This window comes from Eubalaena glacialis, chromosome 19 (genome assembly GCF_028564815.1).
Source record: "Eubalaena glacialis isolate mEubGla1 chromosome 19, mEubGla1.1.hap2.+ XY, whole genome shotgun sequence".
In the NCBI taxonomy this organism is placed as follows: Eukaryota; Metazoa; Chordata; class Mammalia; order Artiodactyla; family Balaenidae; genus Eubalaena; species Eubalaena glacialis.
The window spans coordinates 51,715,165-51,734,387 of NC_083734.1; the positions used below are offsets into that span (position 1 = coordinate 51,715,165).

The following is a 19,223-nucleotide window of genomic DNA, read 5'->3' on the forward strand; positions in this document are numbered from 1 at the left end:
CCAGTTGAGACTCCTGTGGAGCTGGGCCTGGGGCGAGGGGCAGCTGGCCTGTGGGGAGGCACCTTATACACCCCTGTCCACAGCTGGACCAGCTGCCCAGCACCTTCTCTCTGTGCAGACAGCCGAATACTTGTTGAAAGACATTTTATTATCACTGTTTCATTCTGTCTACTCAGGGCACTGGATGAGATGATGGCTCAGAAGCAGAGAAGCTGGAGACAGGCCCCACCCTTCCTGTGAGGGCCAGAAGCACCCCTGCTGACAGCCTGCAGGGGAGGACTCTGGGGAGCACTCACGCTAGTCACAGGCCACAGGCCCTAAGGTCTCCTGGGTGGGAACGGGAAGGCATGAGCTGTGTGGGGCAGAGACCCCACTCCACCTGGCCCTCTCGGGACCCGACGTGCTGGGCTGGGGGCTTCCTCTCAGAGAAAGTCCTTCCCTTCCACCCTCCCCCCCGAGGCCCAGCCCTGGGGAGAGGAGTCAGACACCAACTCAAGAAGACAGGGACAAGGATGGGGCCTGGGGGGACGAGGAGCCAGCAGGCGAGGACAAAGACAGAGAAGGGCCAGGGTGAAGGGCCACCCCGCCCGCGCAGAGCAGGGACACTACACGCAGAGGGGAGAGAGCGAGGCAGGAGAATGACGCTAGTTAGAGACGGAGGCGGTGGTTTTGGAGAACCGTAGTGTTACTCTGGATGGGGAGTTCCCAGCCGGGGTCAGTCAAACGAGATGAGCTGGGTTTCACTGCCCTGTGGTGGCGGCCCCTGTGGCGGCGGCTGCTGGGCCACTGGGGGCTGCTGCTGGGGAGGGCCGCTAGAGGGTGCCATCTGTGGGGGGGGACACATGGACCATGGGTCTGTCCTCCCTCCCCAGGCCCCAGCCTCCCCACCCTATACCGGCTCCTCTCCAGAACACGCCACATCCCAGCCTCACCCTGGTACTCAGGCCCCTCGAGCCCACCCTCCCGACTCCCTGCCCTCTTCCTGTCCCCAGCAGAGCCCACACCCCAGGTGTTCCCGATTCATGTCTGTGGACCTAAGATGACGTGACCTAGGGCTTTTAAGTAAATGCGTGGTTTGGCACCTGTAGGTGTCGCTAAGTGTCTGTCCTGGTCCTGCCCGCAGAGCAGCCATCCTGCCCCGCACTGGCTGCACTTCCCAGGGCAGCCCCGCTGCCGAGGGGGGTCCAGAGCAAAACCTGTCCCCTGTCATGACCCACGGTGGTGGCCCCGGGAGAGGCTCACCTGCGGGTACACGGGCTGCTGCCCCGAGATGTAGGGCTGCTGCGGGGGCGGCAGAGGTGCGTCTTGCCCGGGGATGGTGGGCATGAGATTCTGTGGAGGATAAAACCACCCCACACTGAGAAAGGAGCTCTGTAACCAGATAAACGCCAACCAGCGAGGAGAGAGCAGTGGAGGGGACGTGGGGCGGTGAGCAGAGGGTGGAGCCTGCCCAGCACTGCCCCCCCCCCGCCCCTCCTATCCGATGCCCCCACAGCCTCTCACCTGCATGCCGTAAGGCTGGTAGCCCATGGACGCTGACTGGCTCCCCATGTAGCCCATGGTGCTGGACTGCGGAGGCTGGGAGATGGCCGGGAGGCTCTGTGGGGCCTGGGAAGCCACGTTCTGTGGAGGGGAGGAGGCAATGGGAGAAGGCTGAGCCCAGGTGCCCCAGCGGCCTTGTGGGGGAGGGGGCGGCCTCCCCTCCTACCTGATAGCCTTGCGTGGGAGTGGGCTGGTAGGATGAGTAGGCCGGGCTGGTAGTGGGCCCGGCGGGGCCCTGAGGGGCTGCCTGCGTGCCAGCGGCCCCTGCTGGGTACATGTAAGCGCTCACCATGCTGGGATCTGGAGGAAAAGAGGAAAGAGCTCACCACCCCGATGTGGGGAGGACAGCGGGGGCCCTCCTCTGACTTTTCCTTCTCCTTATGACTTTTGGAGCCAAGTTTGTGTTTCCCATTCTCACAAAACGATAGTAAGTGAAATCAACAAAGATAGGGAAGGACCCCCGGAATGTCACACTCTCTGAAGACCAGTCACACCCAAACTGAGGGGTTGTCTGCAAGATGACGGGCCAGTGCTCTTTGGGAAGTCAGTGTTACAGAATGCCAGGGCAGACCAAGGAACATTCTAGATTAAAGGAGGTGAGAGAAGCAGGACAGCTAAATACGTGACGGGTTTCCTGTTGGCACAAACGGGGTACTGGGACCGTGTGGGAGCTGAGCCGGCTATGGACACAGTCACAACACGGCCTCAGAGCCCTTGGTCCGGCATCTGTACCCAGGCCGTGGGGAGCATCCTGGTTTAGCAAATGCACCGAGGCCTCTAGGAGTAAAGGGCGTCATGCCTGCCATGCACCCTAAATCAGGTCAGAAGAGAGTGTGTGGAGAGAGGACAAGTGCTGACAAGGAAATGTCTGGGAATCTGAAAAATTCCTTGTACCATTCTGCCAACTGTTTTGTAACTCTGAAATCACACTAAAATGATAAAAGAAGAAAGGGGTAGTGGTCCGGGGCTCATCCAGGCTGTGGGCCCTCCGCCCGCCCCCCTGCCCCCCCCCATTACCTGCTGCGGCCCCGGGCATGCTGGGGTAGGGGCCACTGGTGGCTGGGGCCGGCTGGCTCATGTACATGGTGTGCATGGGAGAGCCCTCCACTGAGCCTGCCGGGCTGAAGGTCCCCGCAAAGCTTGCCGGGCCAGAGGGCTGGTACAGCACGCCCCCTGCTGCGGGCATGGCCTGGAGCTGGGGATAGAGAGACGGCTTTCAGGGCAGTTCTCGGTCACCAGGGTGCCCGGAGGGAGTGGGACGTGTGGCGGGCACGTGCCTGGGCGTAGGGCAGGGAGAAGGCTGGCATCTGGGCCCGCATCTGGATGGTCTGCTTCTGCTGCTCCAGGCGCATCTGCCGCTCCTTCTCCTGCTCCTGCAGGCGCTGGATGGCCAGCTGCCGCTGCACCTCCAGGTACTCCTGTGGGCCATGAGGCAGCCGTCAGGGCCGGCTTTGCCCACCACACCCCCAGGGCTGCGCCGCCGCTGCCGCACCTGCTTCTTCTGCCGCATGATCTCCAGCTTCTGTGCCAGCTGGATCTGGCGCTGGCGCTCGGCCTCCTCGGCTGCGCGGCGCAGCTTCTCCCGGTGCTCCTCCCGCAGGGCACTGAGTGCCCCCCGGGCGTCACGGATCTGCGCCAGCTTGTCCTGCAGCCCCTCGTAGTACACTGCGGGGAGGGGGCAGAGCGGGGGCCTTGGCAATGGCTCCCCAGCTGAGCGCTTGTCAACAGGGCGCAGCTGGCATAAGGGCTCCAGGATGGGTGGGTGCGCACGCACACACGCATGCACGCATGCACACACTTCCCCCAGCTGACTGTCCGGCGCTCAGTGGGACGCTTCCTGCCACTGGGACTATGTCTTGTAGAACCCAAGGTCCCTCAGGGCAGCCCTGCCCACACGACCCCAGGCCTGATGACGCCTGGCCGAGGGCACCCACTGCCCCGAGGGGATGTGGCCAGCCCCTGACGGGAGCCCCCGTGGCCCCAGAGGGACGCCCGGGAGGGTGTGTGCGGCACCTACGCCTGCGCTCATCCAGCTGGTTGAGCAGCTCGAGCAGCTGGGGGTGCATGCTGTTGATGGACTGGAAAAGGGACAGCACGGCCGAGTCGTTGGTGATGCTGCGGCCCCGCACATGGTTGCTCTTCATGCGGTTGACAAAGGTGGTGACGGCATTCTGCAGGGCTTTCAGGAACTGCGCGTGGCTCTCCTCCGACTCCCCATTCTGGTATTGCTGCCGGGGCACAGGGGGTCTGGCTGAGTGCCTCCTTCGCCCCCAGGCCCCTGAGCAGGGGCAGGGACCCACCATCTGGCTATGCTGGCCGCTGAGCTCCGAGCCTGCTGCACATCTGACTTGGTCCTCCCGGTGGGTCTGCAAGGGGCACCCTCAGCACCCGGTTCACACGTGAGGAAACTAAGGCCCAGGGAGACTTGGGTTTTGCCCAGAGGCGCAGTGTGGCCGAGACAAGGCTGTCCTGGCCCTAGCCTCTTACTCCACTGGGCACCAAAGTGCAGAGCCCCAGAATATTCCAATCCATTCAGGGTAGGCCGCGAGTAGCCAGCGGGTAGCCGAGCTCTGGCCCACATCCAGCCCAGGGAGGTTCAACGGAGAGCCATGAGCTGCAATGGCCTGCCTCCAGGAAGTCACTGCGGGCACAGCTCGGCCCTCCTGACAGGTGCCTGGGCGGGGCCTAGCACACTGCGCTCCGGGAGGCCAAGTATGCCCCCAGCCTGAGGAGGGAGCCATGGCTTACCTCACTAAAGGGGCCTCCGGCCGGATTTACAGGCTGAGGGTCTGTCTCCGGGAGGGAAGTCTGGAAGACACCAGAGAGTGACTGGGACTCCACCCCTGGCCTGTCCTGGCGGCCCCCTCCCAAGGGACCATGGCCAGGAGCCTGAGAGCAGCCCCCTTACCTCCACACTGGCAGGGACTGTGTGTCCCTCCCCGGGCTGGGCGGCGGGCTCCGTCAGAGGCACCGGTGCAGATGGCGTGGGGCTCTTCCGAGCCTCCTCCTGCTTCTTCTCCCAGTAGTTCCGGTTGAGGTACCGGGCGAGCTGCACAGGCAAGAGGGGGTCACTCCCAAGGGCCAGGAGGCAGCAAGGGGAAAGCGCCACACACAGGGTATCCTCACCTCGGGGTCGATGTCTTCAGCCAGAGGCGCCGACGAGTTCTGGGGAGACGGGGCGGGTGTGAGGCGTCATAGGCCGGAGCAGCATCAACCCTAGCCATTGCTCAGGAGGCCTGGATGACGCAGCCATGACAGTGGACCCTAGAGGCTGGCCAAAGCCTGTCCGAGCCCCAAGGGGCTCCAAAACCATAGACAGGGTGCAGCGTGGTGCCCCACCAGCCCTCCCACAAACCACAGGGACAGGTGGGCAGGTGGCAGGGCTGCTCTCAGCCCCACCCACAGAGCCCTGCAGAGTTTGCAAGTGACTTTCTAAACCTTTTCTCCCACCTGCCACCCACCCCCTTTTTACAAAGAGAACTGAGGCCAAAGAGAGGCTGGGTCCATCCCCAAAAAGCAGACCTGTGACGGCCCCACTGAAAGCTAGAAAAACGCATGGGCGTGGAAGAAACCAGGGTCTAGACAGTGAGAACTCCAGCCTTTACAGTGCCTTCTATCCCACAGGGGTCCCGACCAGGGAGCTGAGACCCGCGGGCGCCAGGCCACACCCTGCCCCTGCCCATGAGACATGTGCCTCCGGGTTGGGGCACCACCCCCCCGCCTCCCCACCCCACCATGGGAAGGGGGTCCAAGCCAGTGGGGCCGAGCCGGAGGGCGGGCTCACCACGGGCGAAGAGTACAGGCTGCTGGCGGGGGGCGCTGACGAGGCCACAGGTGTGGGCTCCGCTTTGGGGTACGCGGCATAGGCCGACTTCTGTCTCTGCAGGAGAACCAGAAGGAGAGTGTTGCGAGGGTGCCCCTGGACTCCCCTGGCACCCCCAGACTCAGCGAGGCCACCCCCGGCTCACCATCCTCTCCTTCTCCTCGGCCTCGGACTGCGACAGGGCCAGGGCCAGCTGCAGCTCCTCCTCCTCCTGCAGGGCCGTCTCATCCCTCTTGGGGGGCAGCTGAGGATGACAGGGCAGGGTGAGCCGGGCCCAAGGGCGAGGCGCACCCGCAGGTCCGGGCAGTACCTGGGACTGCTGCGACAGGGGGCTGGTCAGGTACTCCGGGGGCAGCTCCGTCGTCGAGGCAGCCTTTCCCTCCGCTTTCCTGGAGGAGACAGGATGCTGTACGTCATCGGGCACTGTACCCCTGGGCCCCCACAAGTTCTCAGGACACAGCCTGGGGCTTCCCTCCGATGTCCCCACAGAAGGAAGACGGGGGTTCCACAGACCATGTTCCAGAGAAAAGCTGGACCCTCAAACCAGCTGTCACCTCTGGGCTGTGGAGCCCTGGGCAAGTCACCGGCCTAAGCTACAGCTCCCCCTCCTGCAAATGGGGCTCAAACACCCGCCAGCCTGCAGCTTTCCACAGAAAAGGACCTCCCGGTGGAGCAGCCTGCAGACACCACTTCACCAAGGGATCAGATTCCGTCACTGATGCTGGGACAGATGGACAGCACAGGCTCCCAGGCCAGCCGCACAGAACCTGTCTCTAACCACGACGAAACCTTGGACCCAAACCCAGAGACGTGCCACAACAGCCTAGACCCCTCAGCGACGTCCTCATCACAAAAAATGAAGCAGCTGAAACATGCCGGGTTAGGGAGCTGATGTGGCGGCCGGGTCCTGACAGGACAAAACCGTCACAGGACGTTACTGGGACACGGGAACCCTGGACAGGGACTGGGGAGTAGGTGTCAGAACCACGCCGATGCCAAATGCCCCAACTCGACAGCCGGCAGCAGTCACATGGGGCAAGCTCCTCCCGGGAAGCGCACGTAGGAGGTAGAGGCGAGGAGGACAGGGTGCCTGCAGCTCGCTCTCAACTGGTCCAGGACACAACGTGCATGCGTGTGGACACGCAGGCAGATGCGGGGAGGGCAGGTGTGATGGAGTCAATGGGGCCGAGGGACCCAGGCTGTGGGAGGGGCAGGGTGTGTGGTCTCCAGACCGTTCCTGCATCTCTTCTCTAAGTGTCACTCCCAAACTAAGACGTTACAAAAACAAACCTGAGCAATTGGCCAGCAGGTCTCAGAGCCGGGGGCCCTGCTGGGCTCTGTCCAAGTCTGCCGCTCCCCCACCACCCCCCCGCCCCCTGATTACCAAGGTAGAAGCTGGCTCCGCTCAGTGTCCGAGGGGACTTACTTGTTGAGCTGCTCGTAGCAGGGCTCGCACACACGCACCTCCTTCTCGATGCCAAACTTGGGGATGGTGGAATACTTGGAGGAGCATTTGCCGCAGAAGATCTGGCCGCATGCCCGGCAGTGGTGCTGCGACACGGGACAGGTCAGGGCAGCCTGGCCGGCCACCCCTCACGCCCACCCCCCGCCCAGCACCGCCCACTGCAGGACGCGCCAGACCGGGTCTCCCAGGCCAGGGTGGGCAGAAGGCGAGCCCAGGAGGCCACAAAGGCCCTGGGGGAACAGGGTGCACTTGCAAGCTCTCAACTGTAGCCTCCACTTTGAGGAAAAGAAGTCAAATTAAGAAGAAAAATTCACAAAAAACATGCATGAGTTGTCCTGATAAACGAGTTTTGCTGGACGGTGAGTCCGGTGAGTCTGCTCAGATGCCCCAGGCCCCAGCCTTTGCCACGGCCAGCCTGGGCTTCGGTGGGAAGAGGGAGGGTCCAAGCTGCATAGGCCAAGTCAGCTGAAGAAACTCGGCCAAGGGGCTATTGGCCGAGGCAATGCAGACCCAAACCCCCAGCCCCGGGCGTGGGGTATACTCCTGTTCCCAGAGGGGTGCAGCCTCACCCGAACTTCACCTGACAGCACTGACCATCAGACACCAACCCTAGGTGACCACACTCCCCACCGCCAGGTCCCAGCCAAGAGAGAAAGGCCCGTGCGTGGGTGCAGTGGCCTTGTGATGACAGCAGGTGGCCTGGGGTCTGCCCCGGCCAGGCATGGAGCCAGGTCCCTCCCCAAGGCGGGTGCACTCACCTTGCGGGTCATGACCCCGAACTGCACCCGGCACCGGTGGCACTCCTCAGCATCCACCCAGTCGGGGGCCTGGGGACAGGCAGAGTCGGGTCACATAGTCCCTGCCCTCCCTGCCGATCCCCGCTTCCCACAGGTGTGCGCAGGGGACTGGGGCCAACTCACTGCAGACATGACTCGAGGAAGGATCCCCCTCCAAAACAGTCTTCTTTTCTTTCTAAAGACCTGACAGCAAGACTTCCCACAGCTTTGGGGATATATAAATATTTGTCTTCACGGCTGTGGGAACCACAGCCCTAAGGCACCTTGAACTGGGTTCCTGTCTCAACCTGCAGACACAGCTGCATATTCTACTGAAAAGAGTCAAGCTTTCTCGTTTTCCAGACAGATCAGCAGCTCACCTGCTGCCAACAAGCCCAGATCCCAGGGCTTCCCTTCTGCCTTCTCAAAGCAGCCTAACTCCTAGACCTCCAGCACCCCGTGAACTCACTCTCTCCGCCGCAAACATGGCATCGCTCTCCTTGAACTCTGGGAAGACGTGTCCTGGAGAAAGAAGGCCGCTGTTACTGCCAAGTGCTGCCCTAGTGGGCAAGGCCCACAGCCTCACCTGCCCAAACCCATCTGCCCTGAGGCCTCCAGAGCCACATCCCAGCTCTTGGCATCTGCCTCCCCAAACAGACAGAAGAAGCCCAGAGCCCCCGGGCAGCAGGCACGGTGACCCCACACTGGGCAAGGGCGCCTTGGGGCACAGCTCAGCCGGCCCGCCCCCCAGCTGGGGTGGCTCCCCACAGGCCGCTCTGTCCTGGGGACCACACACAGAGCCAGGCATTGCTCCCACCTCATCAAGGCCTCACAGACACTCCCCAGTCCATCTGGCTCCTGGTCCCGCACCCCAGCCAAGCATGCTTCCCAGAGCTCTTAAAGTTGGAGTTCCTAAGCTGTTTTTTGAGACATGGACCCCTTGGGAATCCCATAAAAGCTTTGTTTTTGTTTTTGTTTTTGGCCATGCCGTGTGGCTTATGGGGATCTTAGTTCCCCAACCAGGGATCTACCCAGGCCCCCAGCAGTGAAAGCCTGGAATCTTAACCACTGAATTGGCAGGGAATTCCCCCCGGTAAAGCTTTGGATGTTCTCTCCTGTGTATAACGTCCAGGGATTGAGAGCTTGAGGCCAGCTCACCGACCTCATCACACAGTGTCTGCACGGTCCTGCCCACCCCGCGGCCAGCAGGCACTGCCTCTGCTCCCACTCCATGCCTCATCTTCAGGGCCAGAGGACTTGCCCTCCTCCCCCGCAGCACAGGTGGGAGAGGCCCCAGCCCAGCCCTCTCATTCCATGCCTGGCGAGAGCACCAGCAAATCCTCCAAACAAGGCCTGAATCCACCGCCCTCCTTGCCAAAGCCCACCACCTCTCCACTGGCACCGCAACAGCCAGGAGGAACGCACAGTGGGCCTTAAGAAGCACACCTCGGCTGCCACACCCTCACTTACAACTCTCCAGGGGTTTCCACTGTGCCCAGAGCACAGTGCTACACCCACCGCGCAAGGGGCGGGCACAGCCACCCTTGGGCCCGCCTTGTGCAGGGCAGCCCCTCAACTCCTGGTGGCATGTCCCAAGCCTGGCACTGGACCCTCCTGCTCCCCACTACCCTGACTCACCTTCCACCTTCATGATCTGGTACGTGTCCTGAACGACCTTGTATTTGGGCTCGTTCCGGAACGCATGTGCCCAGGCCTGAATCAGGTACAGGATCTTGTTTCGGACGTTTACTTCCACCTGCCTCTGTGGAGAAGGGAGGAAAGAAGATAAGAACCTTGGGAAAGGCAGCTGCCAAAGAGACATCTCAGCATGAAAAAGCAGCTGGCAAGATCCCAACACTCTGAGCAACTGGGACTGGCAGAGGTGGGGCGGGTCCCCCAAGTGGGGCACCAGGGCCATGTAGTGACCCAGGCCTCCTTTAGGGAGCGCTACCCCCAAGGACAAATCCATTGCACCTGTCTGCCCACTCAGGACCTGGACTTATCTTTAACTGCCTAGGTGAAGCTGCGCATCCCTCAGGTGGAGGTTCTCCAACCCCTACTGCCCCATAACTACCTGTCTCTCCCCACCCCATCCCCATGCCCTACAGGACCCTGACCGCCTAGCGAGCTCCTCAGCCTGTAACCCACTCTGGTGCCGGCTAAGGCCAGCCTCTAACAGGCAGAGCCAATCAGGCCTGGGCTGAGGAAGCAGATGCACGGTCGGCTGGCCCCCTCCTTCCAGTCATAGGCAGCGCGGGCAGGCAGGGGAGTGGCTCCAGAAAGTTCCCCACATACAGAGCCACCACCACCACCAAGCTAAAGCACAGACAATCACATTTTTAGAGCTCTCTCAGGATCCTGTCCACACACAATGCTCAGGATGGTGGGTCAAGAAAGCTGCTTCAAGACACCGAGCACAGCTCACGTGCCAGGGTTCCTGCTCTTCCCTGTAATCGGGGTCCAGTCAGTGGACCCCTTTCCAGGTAGCCCTGCCCCTGTGAGGACTCAGACCATGTGCAGTGTGAACAGGACACGATTGTGCCAGGACAAGGAGGGCGGGTTCTAACTCCTCTGCTGCCACCCAGGCCAGAGCAGGGGCTGGACAAGTCACCAGTCAGGGCTTTGGAGAAGCCCCGCCGTCAGCTCAGCCCCAGACGGGCTCCTGGCTGTGAGGCCCACAGGCGCCCAAAGGGCCCAGGCCACAGTGGCGGCGGAGTCGCTGCTGGGGCTTCACTCCTTGGTTGCCACCCAGGGCAGCCTCAGCTCCGTGGGATGCCCCTCACCCATGGGGGGGCGGGGGGCCGTAAAACCCACGGCCCTGGCGTCCCTGCTCTGCTGTTGCTGTTCCCCAACTCTCCCTCCACAAACACTCATGTGCCTCCCTGCTCAGAATTCTACCCAAGCCCTTTGGGGACCCCAGGCCTCCACTTACATCCTCTGCCCATGGCACACAGCTCCCTCCCCACCTTCTCCACTGCTCAGTGAGCATCCCCTGCCCTTCAAGACTCAGCTCCTGCCCCCCAGGAAGCCTTCCCAACTTTGCAGGAGGAGTGGGGTCTCCTCCACACCCCCAGACGCAGCCCCGCTGACTTCTGGGAAGGCCTGACCTCACCAGGTAGGGACCACGAACACTCGCCTTCCAGCCCTCCAGCACCTGGCACTGTTCCCACCAGCAAAGCCCCAAGAAGCCCGTGGGGTGGTGCACCCCAGTCTGGGCCTCTCTGCTCCCTGCAGAGTACCTACCTTCAGCAGCTCCTTCAGCTCCTCCATGGTCTGCTTGTTCGCCACCTCATCATGAACTGTCTGGCCACAGTTCTTCACCACAGACTCCATGACCTGCAGACCCCAAGGAGGGGTAGACTTGAGTCTCAGGTCAGGGCAGGAACTCCCCGTCCTGGACGGGCCCACCTCCCCACAAGAAGGCGGGCCTCAACAGGGCCCTCAGGCCACCTAGCCGTACAAGAAAGCCCGCGTTACAGCCTCTGAGGCAGGAAGCAGCCAGGGCTACACCTGCTTCTTCTAACTCTGTGTTTTATCACCAAGGACAGACACTGGAGTCAACCTCAGGGCCCACACGTGTCAGCCTCAGGTGGAACAGCTGAGGCATCGCTCCCAGCCCTGCCCCACGGCCCCAGTGCCTCCTCTTCTGGCGGTACGCCCATCCCTGCCATCCCCACCAGTGCCACCTGGAGTACAGGGTCTGATTACCTCTAGGGCATACAAGGCCACGTGGGGATTCTTGTCGTTGACTTTCTTCTTGATGGAGCTCACTGCATATTTTGCTCTAACAGAAAAAGGCATTGATAAAAGCAGAAAAAGAAGAGAAAGAAAACAGCCTCTAAAACTGAGAAAAGCCCAGCCACCATCTGGTCCCTGAGATACCCCCCAGGCAAATGTCCAGGTAACTGTGCCCTCCCAAGCTGTACACAGAAAGTCCTTTAATCATCCCAAGATCTCAAAAACCCCAGCACACAGAGCACACAGTCCTTCACCAGGGCCTAACATGGCTGGCTTCCATCCAGGCAGGATCTTGGAAGATGAGCGGGCACCAAGCAACCCTAGTCCACGGGGTGGCCACCCCATTGCTTTCGAGGGAGCACTTACTGCGTGTCCCCCTGGCGGATCAGGTCACAGATCTGGAGGATGGACTCCCAGTCGGTCTCCAGAAGAAGCTGGCTGGTCGCTTTGTCTAAGGCAGAAACGCAGGGGCTCATCCTGCTCTGTGATTCCCCAGGTGGCCCCCCAGCTCAGCAACAGGCAGGAGGGACTGCCCCCTTCCCATTTTAGACATTTGGACCAAACAGAAAACTACTGAAAATGCTCCTGACACCTGACAATAACCATGAAAGCACTGTCCTTCCTGAAAGACAGACAAACAGCTCGGAAAATAACAATGGAGAACGCTGTTGTGAGCTTTTTACATGCCAAGTGCTGTTCCAAACACTTTACGTGAACTCACTCAATTCTCACACAACCTTAAGAGTTAGGCGGTATTTCCACCCTCTCTGCAGACAGAGAAACTGAAACAGAGAGGTGAGGTCACTGCCTGAAGTCACACAGCTTGTTGGGGCAAAGCCAGAATTCAACACTATGCTCAGTTGCTTCTCAACAAAGAGAAATCTGCTGCCTCATCCCTCAGAGTCCCTGGTTTTTCAGAAGCTTAACCTATTTGATTAGCTCTCAGCTGAGGCATGGCTGGAGAGACATGCAGCAGAGACCCCAGTCCTCTGTTTCAAGTGTTTTGTGGGGCGCAGACAGGATTCACCCTCCAAGGATTCTCCAACTACCACCTCTAGTCTATGTCGCTGTGGCCTCAGACAGATGTGCTGCTCAGGGGTTGCTCTCCAGCCCAGCCAGCACCATCTTCCCTGGAGTTGTACAAATGGTCAACATGGATCTGGGAGTAACTTCTGGACTGACCACTGAAGGGCTGAACAACCTCATAAGCTGAGTTCCTCGGCCTGTATGTTCAATGAGCAAGGAAGGCACCTCATCTGAGGTCCCTCCGAAACCATATTCAAGGAATAAGGAGGGCAGGCTCCGGCTGACCATTCCAGTACCCAGAGCACCGATCCCAAACACAGAGCACACATGGTTTCATGGAGGGGTGGGGGCTCGCCCATAAAAATCGATTTTCCTTTCTAAAATCTGTGACCTCCAGCTATCCACCCCAGAAAACAGAGGAAACGCCTTCCTACCCCTGGGCGCTTCCGGGAGCCCAGTGGGGACACAGGGCGCAGGTCTGGGTCCCTGGGGAAGCAGCGCTCCAAAGAGCTTGGCAGGTCCTACAGAGGACATTGCTGGCTCCACCCTCTGGGGCCCACGTATGGGTCAGAACTCCCAAATCCCACGCAACCTAGGTTTTGGTGGGGAGAGTCTACTGAGATTTTACTATTTCACTGAGTCACCCGTTTTCGTGACTCAGGACGTGAGGCCTGCTCGGCCAGACGCTGGTGGTCGTTTCCCCAAGGCTCCTGGCCCGTCTCCTGCGCGGACCCTCATTCACTCGGCCGGCTCCGGGCCCGCGCCCCGGACCGCCGGCCCTGCGTCGCCTGCGCGCCCGCCCAGGGCCCGGGTGGCGCGGCGGTCGCCCCGGAGCGCTGGGGCCGGAGGGCTTTCGCTCCGGGGGGCGGGGGCCGCGTTACCTAGGAGACGCTCGAAGGTGCCGCTGCCGCGCCCCATGGCGACCCAGGAACCCGACCTGACGCCGCGGCTCTCTCCACTGCGAACCGGCGCGCCCCCGACTTCCGCTTCCGCCTGCCGCCTCGGGTGCGCGCACGCGCACGTTCGCTGGCCTGCCCGCGAGCCGCGGGGAGGCGGGCCTTTCCGCTCGCCCCAGACGCTGGGCGCAGATTGGACCGCGCCCACTGAGACGGTAAGCGCCGAGAACCAATGAGCAGCCCGGGGGTGAGGCATGTCGTCGCCAGGACGCCGAGCCACGGGTGTAGAGTGGAGCGGGGAGTGGGATGTGTCTCCTGCTCGGGGCCACGGGTGTGGGGAAGACGCTGTTGGTGAAACGCTTGCAGACTATCCTTCCGCGCCGGGTGGAGGGGATGGGGGTCCGGAGGGGCCTGGGGGTCCGGGGGGCGCTGGTGGCGAGCGGGGTGGGGGGTGCCCGGGCGGGGGGCGGGGTGCCCGGGGCGGGGTCTGGCCTACGCTCCCTCCTCGGCCCCGCTCGGAGACCTTGACTACCTCGCACAGCTGAGCTCCCGGGATGGGAAGGGCGACCTGGGCGATCTTCCCCCTACGCGGCCCACGGTAGGCGTCCGGCCTCTTGCAGGTTTAGGAGAGGCGGGTCTCCTTGTGGTTAGCAGAGCAATTGGGGTTCCTTTTTTTTTTTTTTTTTTTGGTAATATTTATTTATTTATTTATTTGGTTGCGGCAGGCGGGCTCCTTAGTTGCGGCATGCATGTGGGATCTAGTTCCCTGACCAGGGATCGAACCCAGGCCTCCTGCATTGGGAGCCCGGAGTCTTCACCACTGTGGCCCCAGGGAAGTCCCTGGGTTCCTTTAAATGGAAGCTGGGGTCTGGCGGGTCAGTGTGTTCAGTACAGACTTCAGGAGGTGGTGTCGCCGTGGGGAGCCCCCGGACAGAGTCCCAGGGGATCCGGAGCCTCCCGCCCCTCACCACTGGTCAGACTGCATTTGCTGCTCTCTGCACAGGGCGAATCCCTCTGGTGGGCAATGGTGCCCTGGCCACAGCCAGCCCTGAGGGTTCTGGACGCCTGGGAGCATCTTCAGGCCTTCTCCCTTATGGGTTCCGCCTTAGGGCCTGAACACTTGAGAAGACCTATGCTGGGGGTTAGGTTGCAGTGTAAAGGGCTGGGCACATTGCTATCCAGGAGTTCCGTGTGGGAAAGCACTTGTGGTGGTCTCTGTGCATCCTGGTTTTTTCCACAGGTGGGTACCAACCTAACGGACATTGTAGCTCAGAGAAGGATCACCATCCGGGAGCTGGGGGGGTGCATGGGCCCCATCTGGTCCAGTTACTATGGAAACTGTCATTCTCTCCTGGTAGGTCATAGTCTTTTGAACTTCCTTTGGGGAAGTATGTCCCTATTCCAGCGTTGTCTAGTCCCCAGTTTCACTTTGTGTGGGATAGAGTTTGGTTTCCTGGGCAACTGTGCGAGTCAAGGAAACAGGGTCCAGACTAGAGTTGCTTCCTTCTGGGACCCCAGCCTGATCCCTAGGGCTCCTGAGCCCAGGCTAATGTGAAAACTCACAGAAGGCTTGCTAAGGGCAGTGTTCCTTTTCTGCAGGTAACTGTGCCATCCACTCACTGCCTTATTGCCCTAGGTGTGTTTTTACGTTTTATGTTTGAATTCTATATCCCCTGGTTCGTCCCATCCTGGCAAGGCCTGTGCCCCAAATTCTAGGACCCTTCCTTGGAAAAGTAATGGCCACACAAGTAGAGACTTCGGCGTAGGTGGAAACAGATAACACCGGTCCGGTCCTTCTTGCACAGCTCGCTCCCCTCTGCTCCTGCCTTTCCGGAAGCCTTTCTTGCTCTTCCTGAGCCAGGCGCGTGATGCGAGGAGAGGAGGTTTGGCAGGGATGGTGTTCCATCGCAAGGGGGTCCTAATTTCCATTTACTTCTTTCTAGTTCATGGTGGATGCCTCTAACCCCACCCAGCTCTCTGCATCCTGTGTGCAGCTCCTGGGTCTCCTTTCGGCAGAACAACTTGCAGAAGCATCGGTTCTGATTCTCTTCAATAAAATGTACGTGTCCGTGAGCTGAGAGGGAACGTGGGGGTGCCCCAGGGCGGAGCTCCTGTGGAGTGTAGCCAGGAGGGTGACTCGTTGGGGGGGGGGGCGGTGCAGCAATGGCAGCCCAGTCTGACAGGTGTTGCTTTCACTGCAGTGACCTGCCCTGTTACATGACCATAGAAGAGATAAAGTCGTTAATCAGGCTCCCGGACCTCATTGCTTGTGCCAAGCAGAACATCACCACGGTAGAAATCAGTGCCTGGGAAGGCACTGGCTTGTCAGAAGTGCTGCGCTGGCTCGAGGACACCCACAGAACGAATGGTTGACTGCAGGGCGGAGAAGCATGGCTGGCCCGCTCTGTGGCAAGAAGGCAGAAGCAGCACTGCTTGGCCTCTGGCCATCTGCTGCTTTTATAAGGGCAGGATAAGCCCTAGAAGATGGGGTTCTGTGCTGAGTTGCAGTGATGGGTAAACTGAGGCACCCAGGTTATAGAATTCCTGACATCTGCCCTCCGGCTCCAGCACTGGGAGAGGAGGACAGGCCTGCCAGGTGGCTTGTGTCCTACACCATCCTGGGATGGTTCTAGGGGATTTGTTCCCCTCCCCCCAGGAGAGCTGCTCTCTCAACTCTGACACAAGCTCCAACCTGTTGAGTTTCTGATACTTTGACAATATAAGGAAGCTTGTGGGAAAACACCTATTGCTTGGTGCATTTGTTTCCTAGAGCTTCTGTAACAAATCGCCACAAATGGCTTACGGCAGCATAAACTTACGTTCACGGTGCTGGAAGCCAGAAGTGTGGAGGCTCTGAGGGAGAATCCGTTCCCTGCTTCTAGTGGCTGCTGGTGCCGCTTGGTGTTGTTGGCTTGTGTCTCGCAGGACTTGAATCTCTGCCTCTGTCTTCACGTGGTGTTCTCTCCTCTTTTTATAAGGAGGATGTAGGGCCCACCCTAAATCCAAGGTGATTTCATCTCAAGATCCACAGTTACATGTGCAAAGACCCTTTTTCCAAAGGTCACCTTTGCACGTTCCGGGGGTTACAACTTGGACGTATCTTTTGGGGCCACTATTAAACCTACTGCATCTGGTAAGAAACCCTCTGCTTCTGCGTGTGGTTGTGAATTTCCTACAACAGCTTCCTCTGTCTCAGCTGGTGGTCTAGCTCATTGGGCCACCGGCCCAGGCCCTCAGCCTCCTCGCGGTTTCCAGTTGGTCACTCTGCGGGGGTGAGGGGAGCTCTGTTCTACAGAGGCTGTAAATGGCTCCCTGAGAAAGCTCTGTATGTCCTGCAGGGCAGTGCGGTCTCAAGTCTTCCTTTCCCTGTTGAAACGATAGGCCTCCCAGTTCAGTGCTGCCGCTCCCTGGGAAGGTTCTCAATTGGCTCTTGGATGTACAGGGCCAGTGCCACCTTCTTAGGCAGACCACGTAGATGCCAGTGGTCCCCCTCCGTGGTGGGTCTGTGGAGATTTCACAGGACCCACAGTGACTGGCTGGCAGATGTCCCCCAATCTCAGGGTAGCGAGGAGAGCGTCGCCAGACCTTGAAGTGTGAACCATTCATGGGCCACGTGCCTAGTTCACCTTTTGGCTTGATGCAGGTGTGTTTTAACAAAGCATTTTAGTATTTTCCAAATGAGGCTGGTACAGGTGGCACTGTTGATGCCCTCCGAGGGCTTTTGGAAGGCCGGCATCGCCCCCATTGGTCTCATGGGGACCCAGGGCCCCAGCACCCCTGGGTCTCTCTAGGGCGGGAACAGTTCACACCAGCCTGCCTCGGCCACCCCTGTGGTTGTGCCTTTTCCCCAGCCACTCTGACCCCAGGGCCAGACATCCAGGCCCAGAGGGGACAGGCAGGGCTACATCTGTACTCCAGGAGATTGGCCTGAGGGGTCTGGGCTCCCGTTGCCCTGTGTCCTCGACCCGCTCCTATTTCCCTAGGTGCTCTGAGAAGCGGCTCTCGGTTGGAGTAAATGTCCTCCGTGAAGAGATCCTGGAGCTGGGCAGGTGATCCTGAAGAGCCCTGAAAACAGTTTTCCCAAGACCTGCAGGACAGAGCAGCCGGTTTTTGGAGGGGGTGACTGGCTGGACGGCTCAGTCTGAGGCCATGGAACGGTGCTCTGCGGTGCCCATAACACCTGAACACGGGTGCAGCGGTGGTTTGGAGCCCCAGTGGGGACCGCTCTGTGACTGTGACCCTGGAGGGGGTGCTGGCCACCTGGAACCTGTCTTTTCCCTTCTGGGGTGAAGCGAGGTTCTGAGCAGAGGCTGTCTGGGACCTGAGAATCTGGTGAGGGGCGGGGCACTCTCCCTGGAGAACGTGCCACCTGCACACACTCCCCATTCGCCCGGGTTACAGGATGAGCTTCTGAATGCTGGGGTCCTGCTAGGCCCCCCAACACCACCCCCAAGGTTGGCTATCGGAGGGGCCCATCCATCCTCAGTGTCCCCATTCTCAGAATTGCCTACAGAGCTTGGCAACGTGGTGGCTGGACAGCCCCAGAGCTGCTGACGTGGCCTAGGTGCTGCTGGGGCCTTGCCACCCGCCCTGGTGGCTCCTGGACTCGGCCATGCTCTGGCTGCCCCCAGCCCTCCTTTCCTTCTGCCAAGCCTCCCACAGGGCCTCCTCTCCTCCCCTTCCGTGCCCTCCCGTCCCCACAAGCCCCTGCTCAGTGTTTCCATCAGGTTTTCCCCCACCCCCACTCTGGTCAGCTGCGGGTAGAGAGCTCCAGGTCAGCCAGGGCTTCAGTTCCCACCAAGCCTTGCTTCAAACTGCTAACGTGCCAGAAATGACACGTAAATTCCACCTTCCATGTCCTCCACTGAGGGTCCTGGGGATTGTGCCAGAGAGCAGGAAAAAACCAAAACGGCTCAGGAAGAGACACAGGTCGGGGGAGAGACGGACCTGGGATTTCCAGGTCCCTGCTACGAGCAAAGGCCACAAATTTCAGGAGAGACAGTTCTGAACGGCCCCATCCAGTGATGGAAATGCCCACTGGCGCTTGGAAAAGCCATTGAGCCTGCATCTCCGGGTTTCCAAGTATGGACTCAAGCCACGGAGTGAGTGACGCCTGGGAATAATGTGCTGCTCAGATCTGCTGGGTTTTATTACCAAGAAAAAAGGGTGTTTCAACTAGGGGAGGAGACTGCCTTCCTCTATGGCTCCTAAGTTGACATGCAGAACAGGCCACCCTGAATGACAGCCTCACGTGCAAACCAGCAGGCTCCCTGTTAGCGCACCTTATAAACTGGTGTGTCTGGTGGAGCGGACACACCTGCCCCTGCCGTTGGGTTCCTCTGCTGTTCTTGGTCTGGGCCTAGTGAGTGCCAGATCTAAAAGAAGGAGCAGCAGAGCTAAGTGGCCCTAAGAGGGAGGAGCTCTGTTCCCACACACACCCCGAAGCTGGGGCAAGTACTCCATCCAGTGGGAGGGAAAGCAGCAGCCGTGGTACTTGCCTGCACAGCCCACCGTGGACCCCCAAATTCCATGTGGATGCCACAGGGCCCTCTGAACTCAGTACTGACGTCTCAAAAGTGCGGATGCCGCCACCTGGTGTCTGTGTTCCCAGACTGGCTTGGGGGGTGCAAGAGTCCCCCAGGTATCAGCCAGGACCAAAGCAAAGACCGCCTCCTGCTGGCCCCAGGCCCAGAGCAGGCCTGGAGCACTAGTGCTGTCACGTGCAAGTGCCGGCTGGCTTGCCCTTCTCTGTGGCCTGAGGCCTTCAATGCCACTGGATACAATTATGCTTAAAGATGCCCAGATGTTTAAAAACGTATGGAATTTATATATGAAACAGAAACATGTATTATGTATAAAAATAGATTCTTATTATTATGCAAAATTATTATGGGACTTCCCTGGTGGCACAGTGGTTAAGAATCCGCCTGCCAATGCAGTGGACACGGGTTCGATCC

At 60.0% G+C, this 19,223-nt stretch overlaps 2 protein-coding genes across 6 annotated transcripts; one reads left to right on the forward strand and one right to left on the reverse strand.

Moving 5' to 3' along the window:
- Positions 1 to 130: 130 nt before the first annotated feature.
- Positions 131 to 13,363, reverse strand: HGS (hepatocyte growth factor-regulated tyrosine kinase substrate). 2 transcript variants are annotated; one of them, XM_061174815.1, is made up of 22 exons: positions 13,252 to 13,363; positions 11,711 to 11,795; positions 11,315 to 11,390; positions 10,850 to 10,942; positions 9,245 to 9,368; positions 8,076 to 8,128; positions 7,589 to 7,657; positions 6,792 to 6,916; positions 5,676 to 5,754; positions 5,511 to 5,609; positions 5,327 to 5,422; positions 4,669 to 4,707; positions 4,451 to 4,591; positions 4,291 to 4,350; positions 3,560 to 3,770; positions 3,035 to 3,207; positions 2,820 to 2,960; positions 2,560 to 2,737; positions 1,709 to 1,842; positions 1,504 to 1,623; positions 1,243 to 1,332; positions 131 to 826 (listed from the first exon to the last, which is right to left on the reverse strand). In XM_061174815.1, exons 1-22 carry the CDS (start codon positions 13,286 to 13,288, stop codon positions 716 to 718), a joined length of 2,334 nt encoding a protein of 777 aa, XP_061030798.1. In that variant the 5' UTR covers positions 13,289 to 13,363; the 3' UTR covers positions 131 to 715. The 2 variants fall into 2 exon arrangements, with proteins under 2 accessions (XP_061030798.1, XP_061030799.1); XM_061174816.1 differs by lacking the exon at positions 1,243 to 1,332.
- Positions 13,364 to 13,462: 99 nt separating this feature from the next.
- ARL16 (ADP ribosylation factor like GTPase 16) lies at positions 13,463 to 16,396 on the forward strand. Of its 4 annotated transcripts, XM_061175729.1 has the most exons (5): positions 13,499 to 13,633; positions 13,806 to 13,864; positions 14,507 to 14,620; positions 15,210 to 15,325; positions 15,468 to 16,396. In XM_061175729.1, exons 1-5 carry the CDS (start codon positions 13,573 to 13,575, stop codon positions 15,637 to 15,639), a joined length of 522 nt encoding a protein of 173 aa, XP_061031712.1. In that variant the 5' UTR covers positions 13,499 to 13,572; the 3' UTR covers positions 15,640 to 16,396. The 4 variants fall into 4 exon arrangements, with proteins under 4 accessions (XP_061031715.1, XP_061031712.1, XP_061031714.1 ...); XM_061175732.1 differs by lacking the exons at positions 13,499 to 13,633; positions 13,806 to 13,864 and adding an exon at positions 13,463 to 13,481; XM_061175731.1 differs by lacking the exon at positions 13,806 to 13,864 and having other exon boundaries at positions 13,500 to 13,613.
- The last annotated feature ends 2,827 nt before the right edge of the window (positions 16,397 to 19,223 follow it).

What these genes read in the sequence shown, in the direction of transcription:
- HGS (XM_061174815.1), bottom strand. Translation starts at nt 13,288, where the DNA reads ATGGGGCGCGGCAGCGGCACCTTCGAGCGTCTCCTAG. An exon ending in CCGAGGAGAAGGAGAGGATG is followed by an intron (nt 5,423 to 5,510) that starts GTGAGCCGGGGG and finishes GTTCTCCTGCAG; the next exon opens with AGACAGAAGTCGGCCTATGC. An exon ending in TCATGCGGCAGAAGAAGCAG is followed by an intron (nt 2,961 to 3,034) that starts GTGCGGCAGCGG and finishes CATGGCCCACAG; the next exon opens with GAGTACCTGGAGGTGCAGCG.
- ARL16 (XM_061175729.1), top strand. Translation starts at nt 13,573, where the DNA reads ATGTGTCTCCTGCTCGGGGCCACGGGTGTGGGGAAGACGCTGTTGGTG. An exon ending in TTCCCCCTACGCGGCCCACG is followed by an intron (nt 13,865 to 14,506) that starts GTAGGCGTCCGG and finishes TTTTTTCCACAG; the next exon opens with GTGGGTACCAACCTAACGGA. An exon ending in CTGATTCTCTTCAATAAAAT is followed by an intron (nt 15,326 to 15,467) that starts GTACGTGTCCGT and finishes CTTTCACTGCAG; the next exon opens with TGACCTGCCCTGTTACATGA.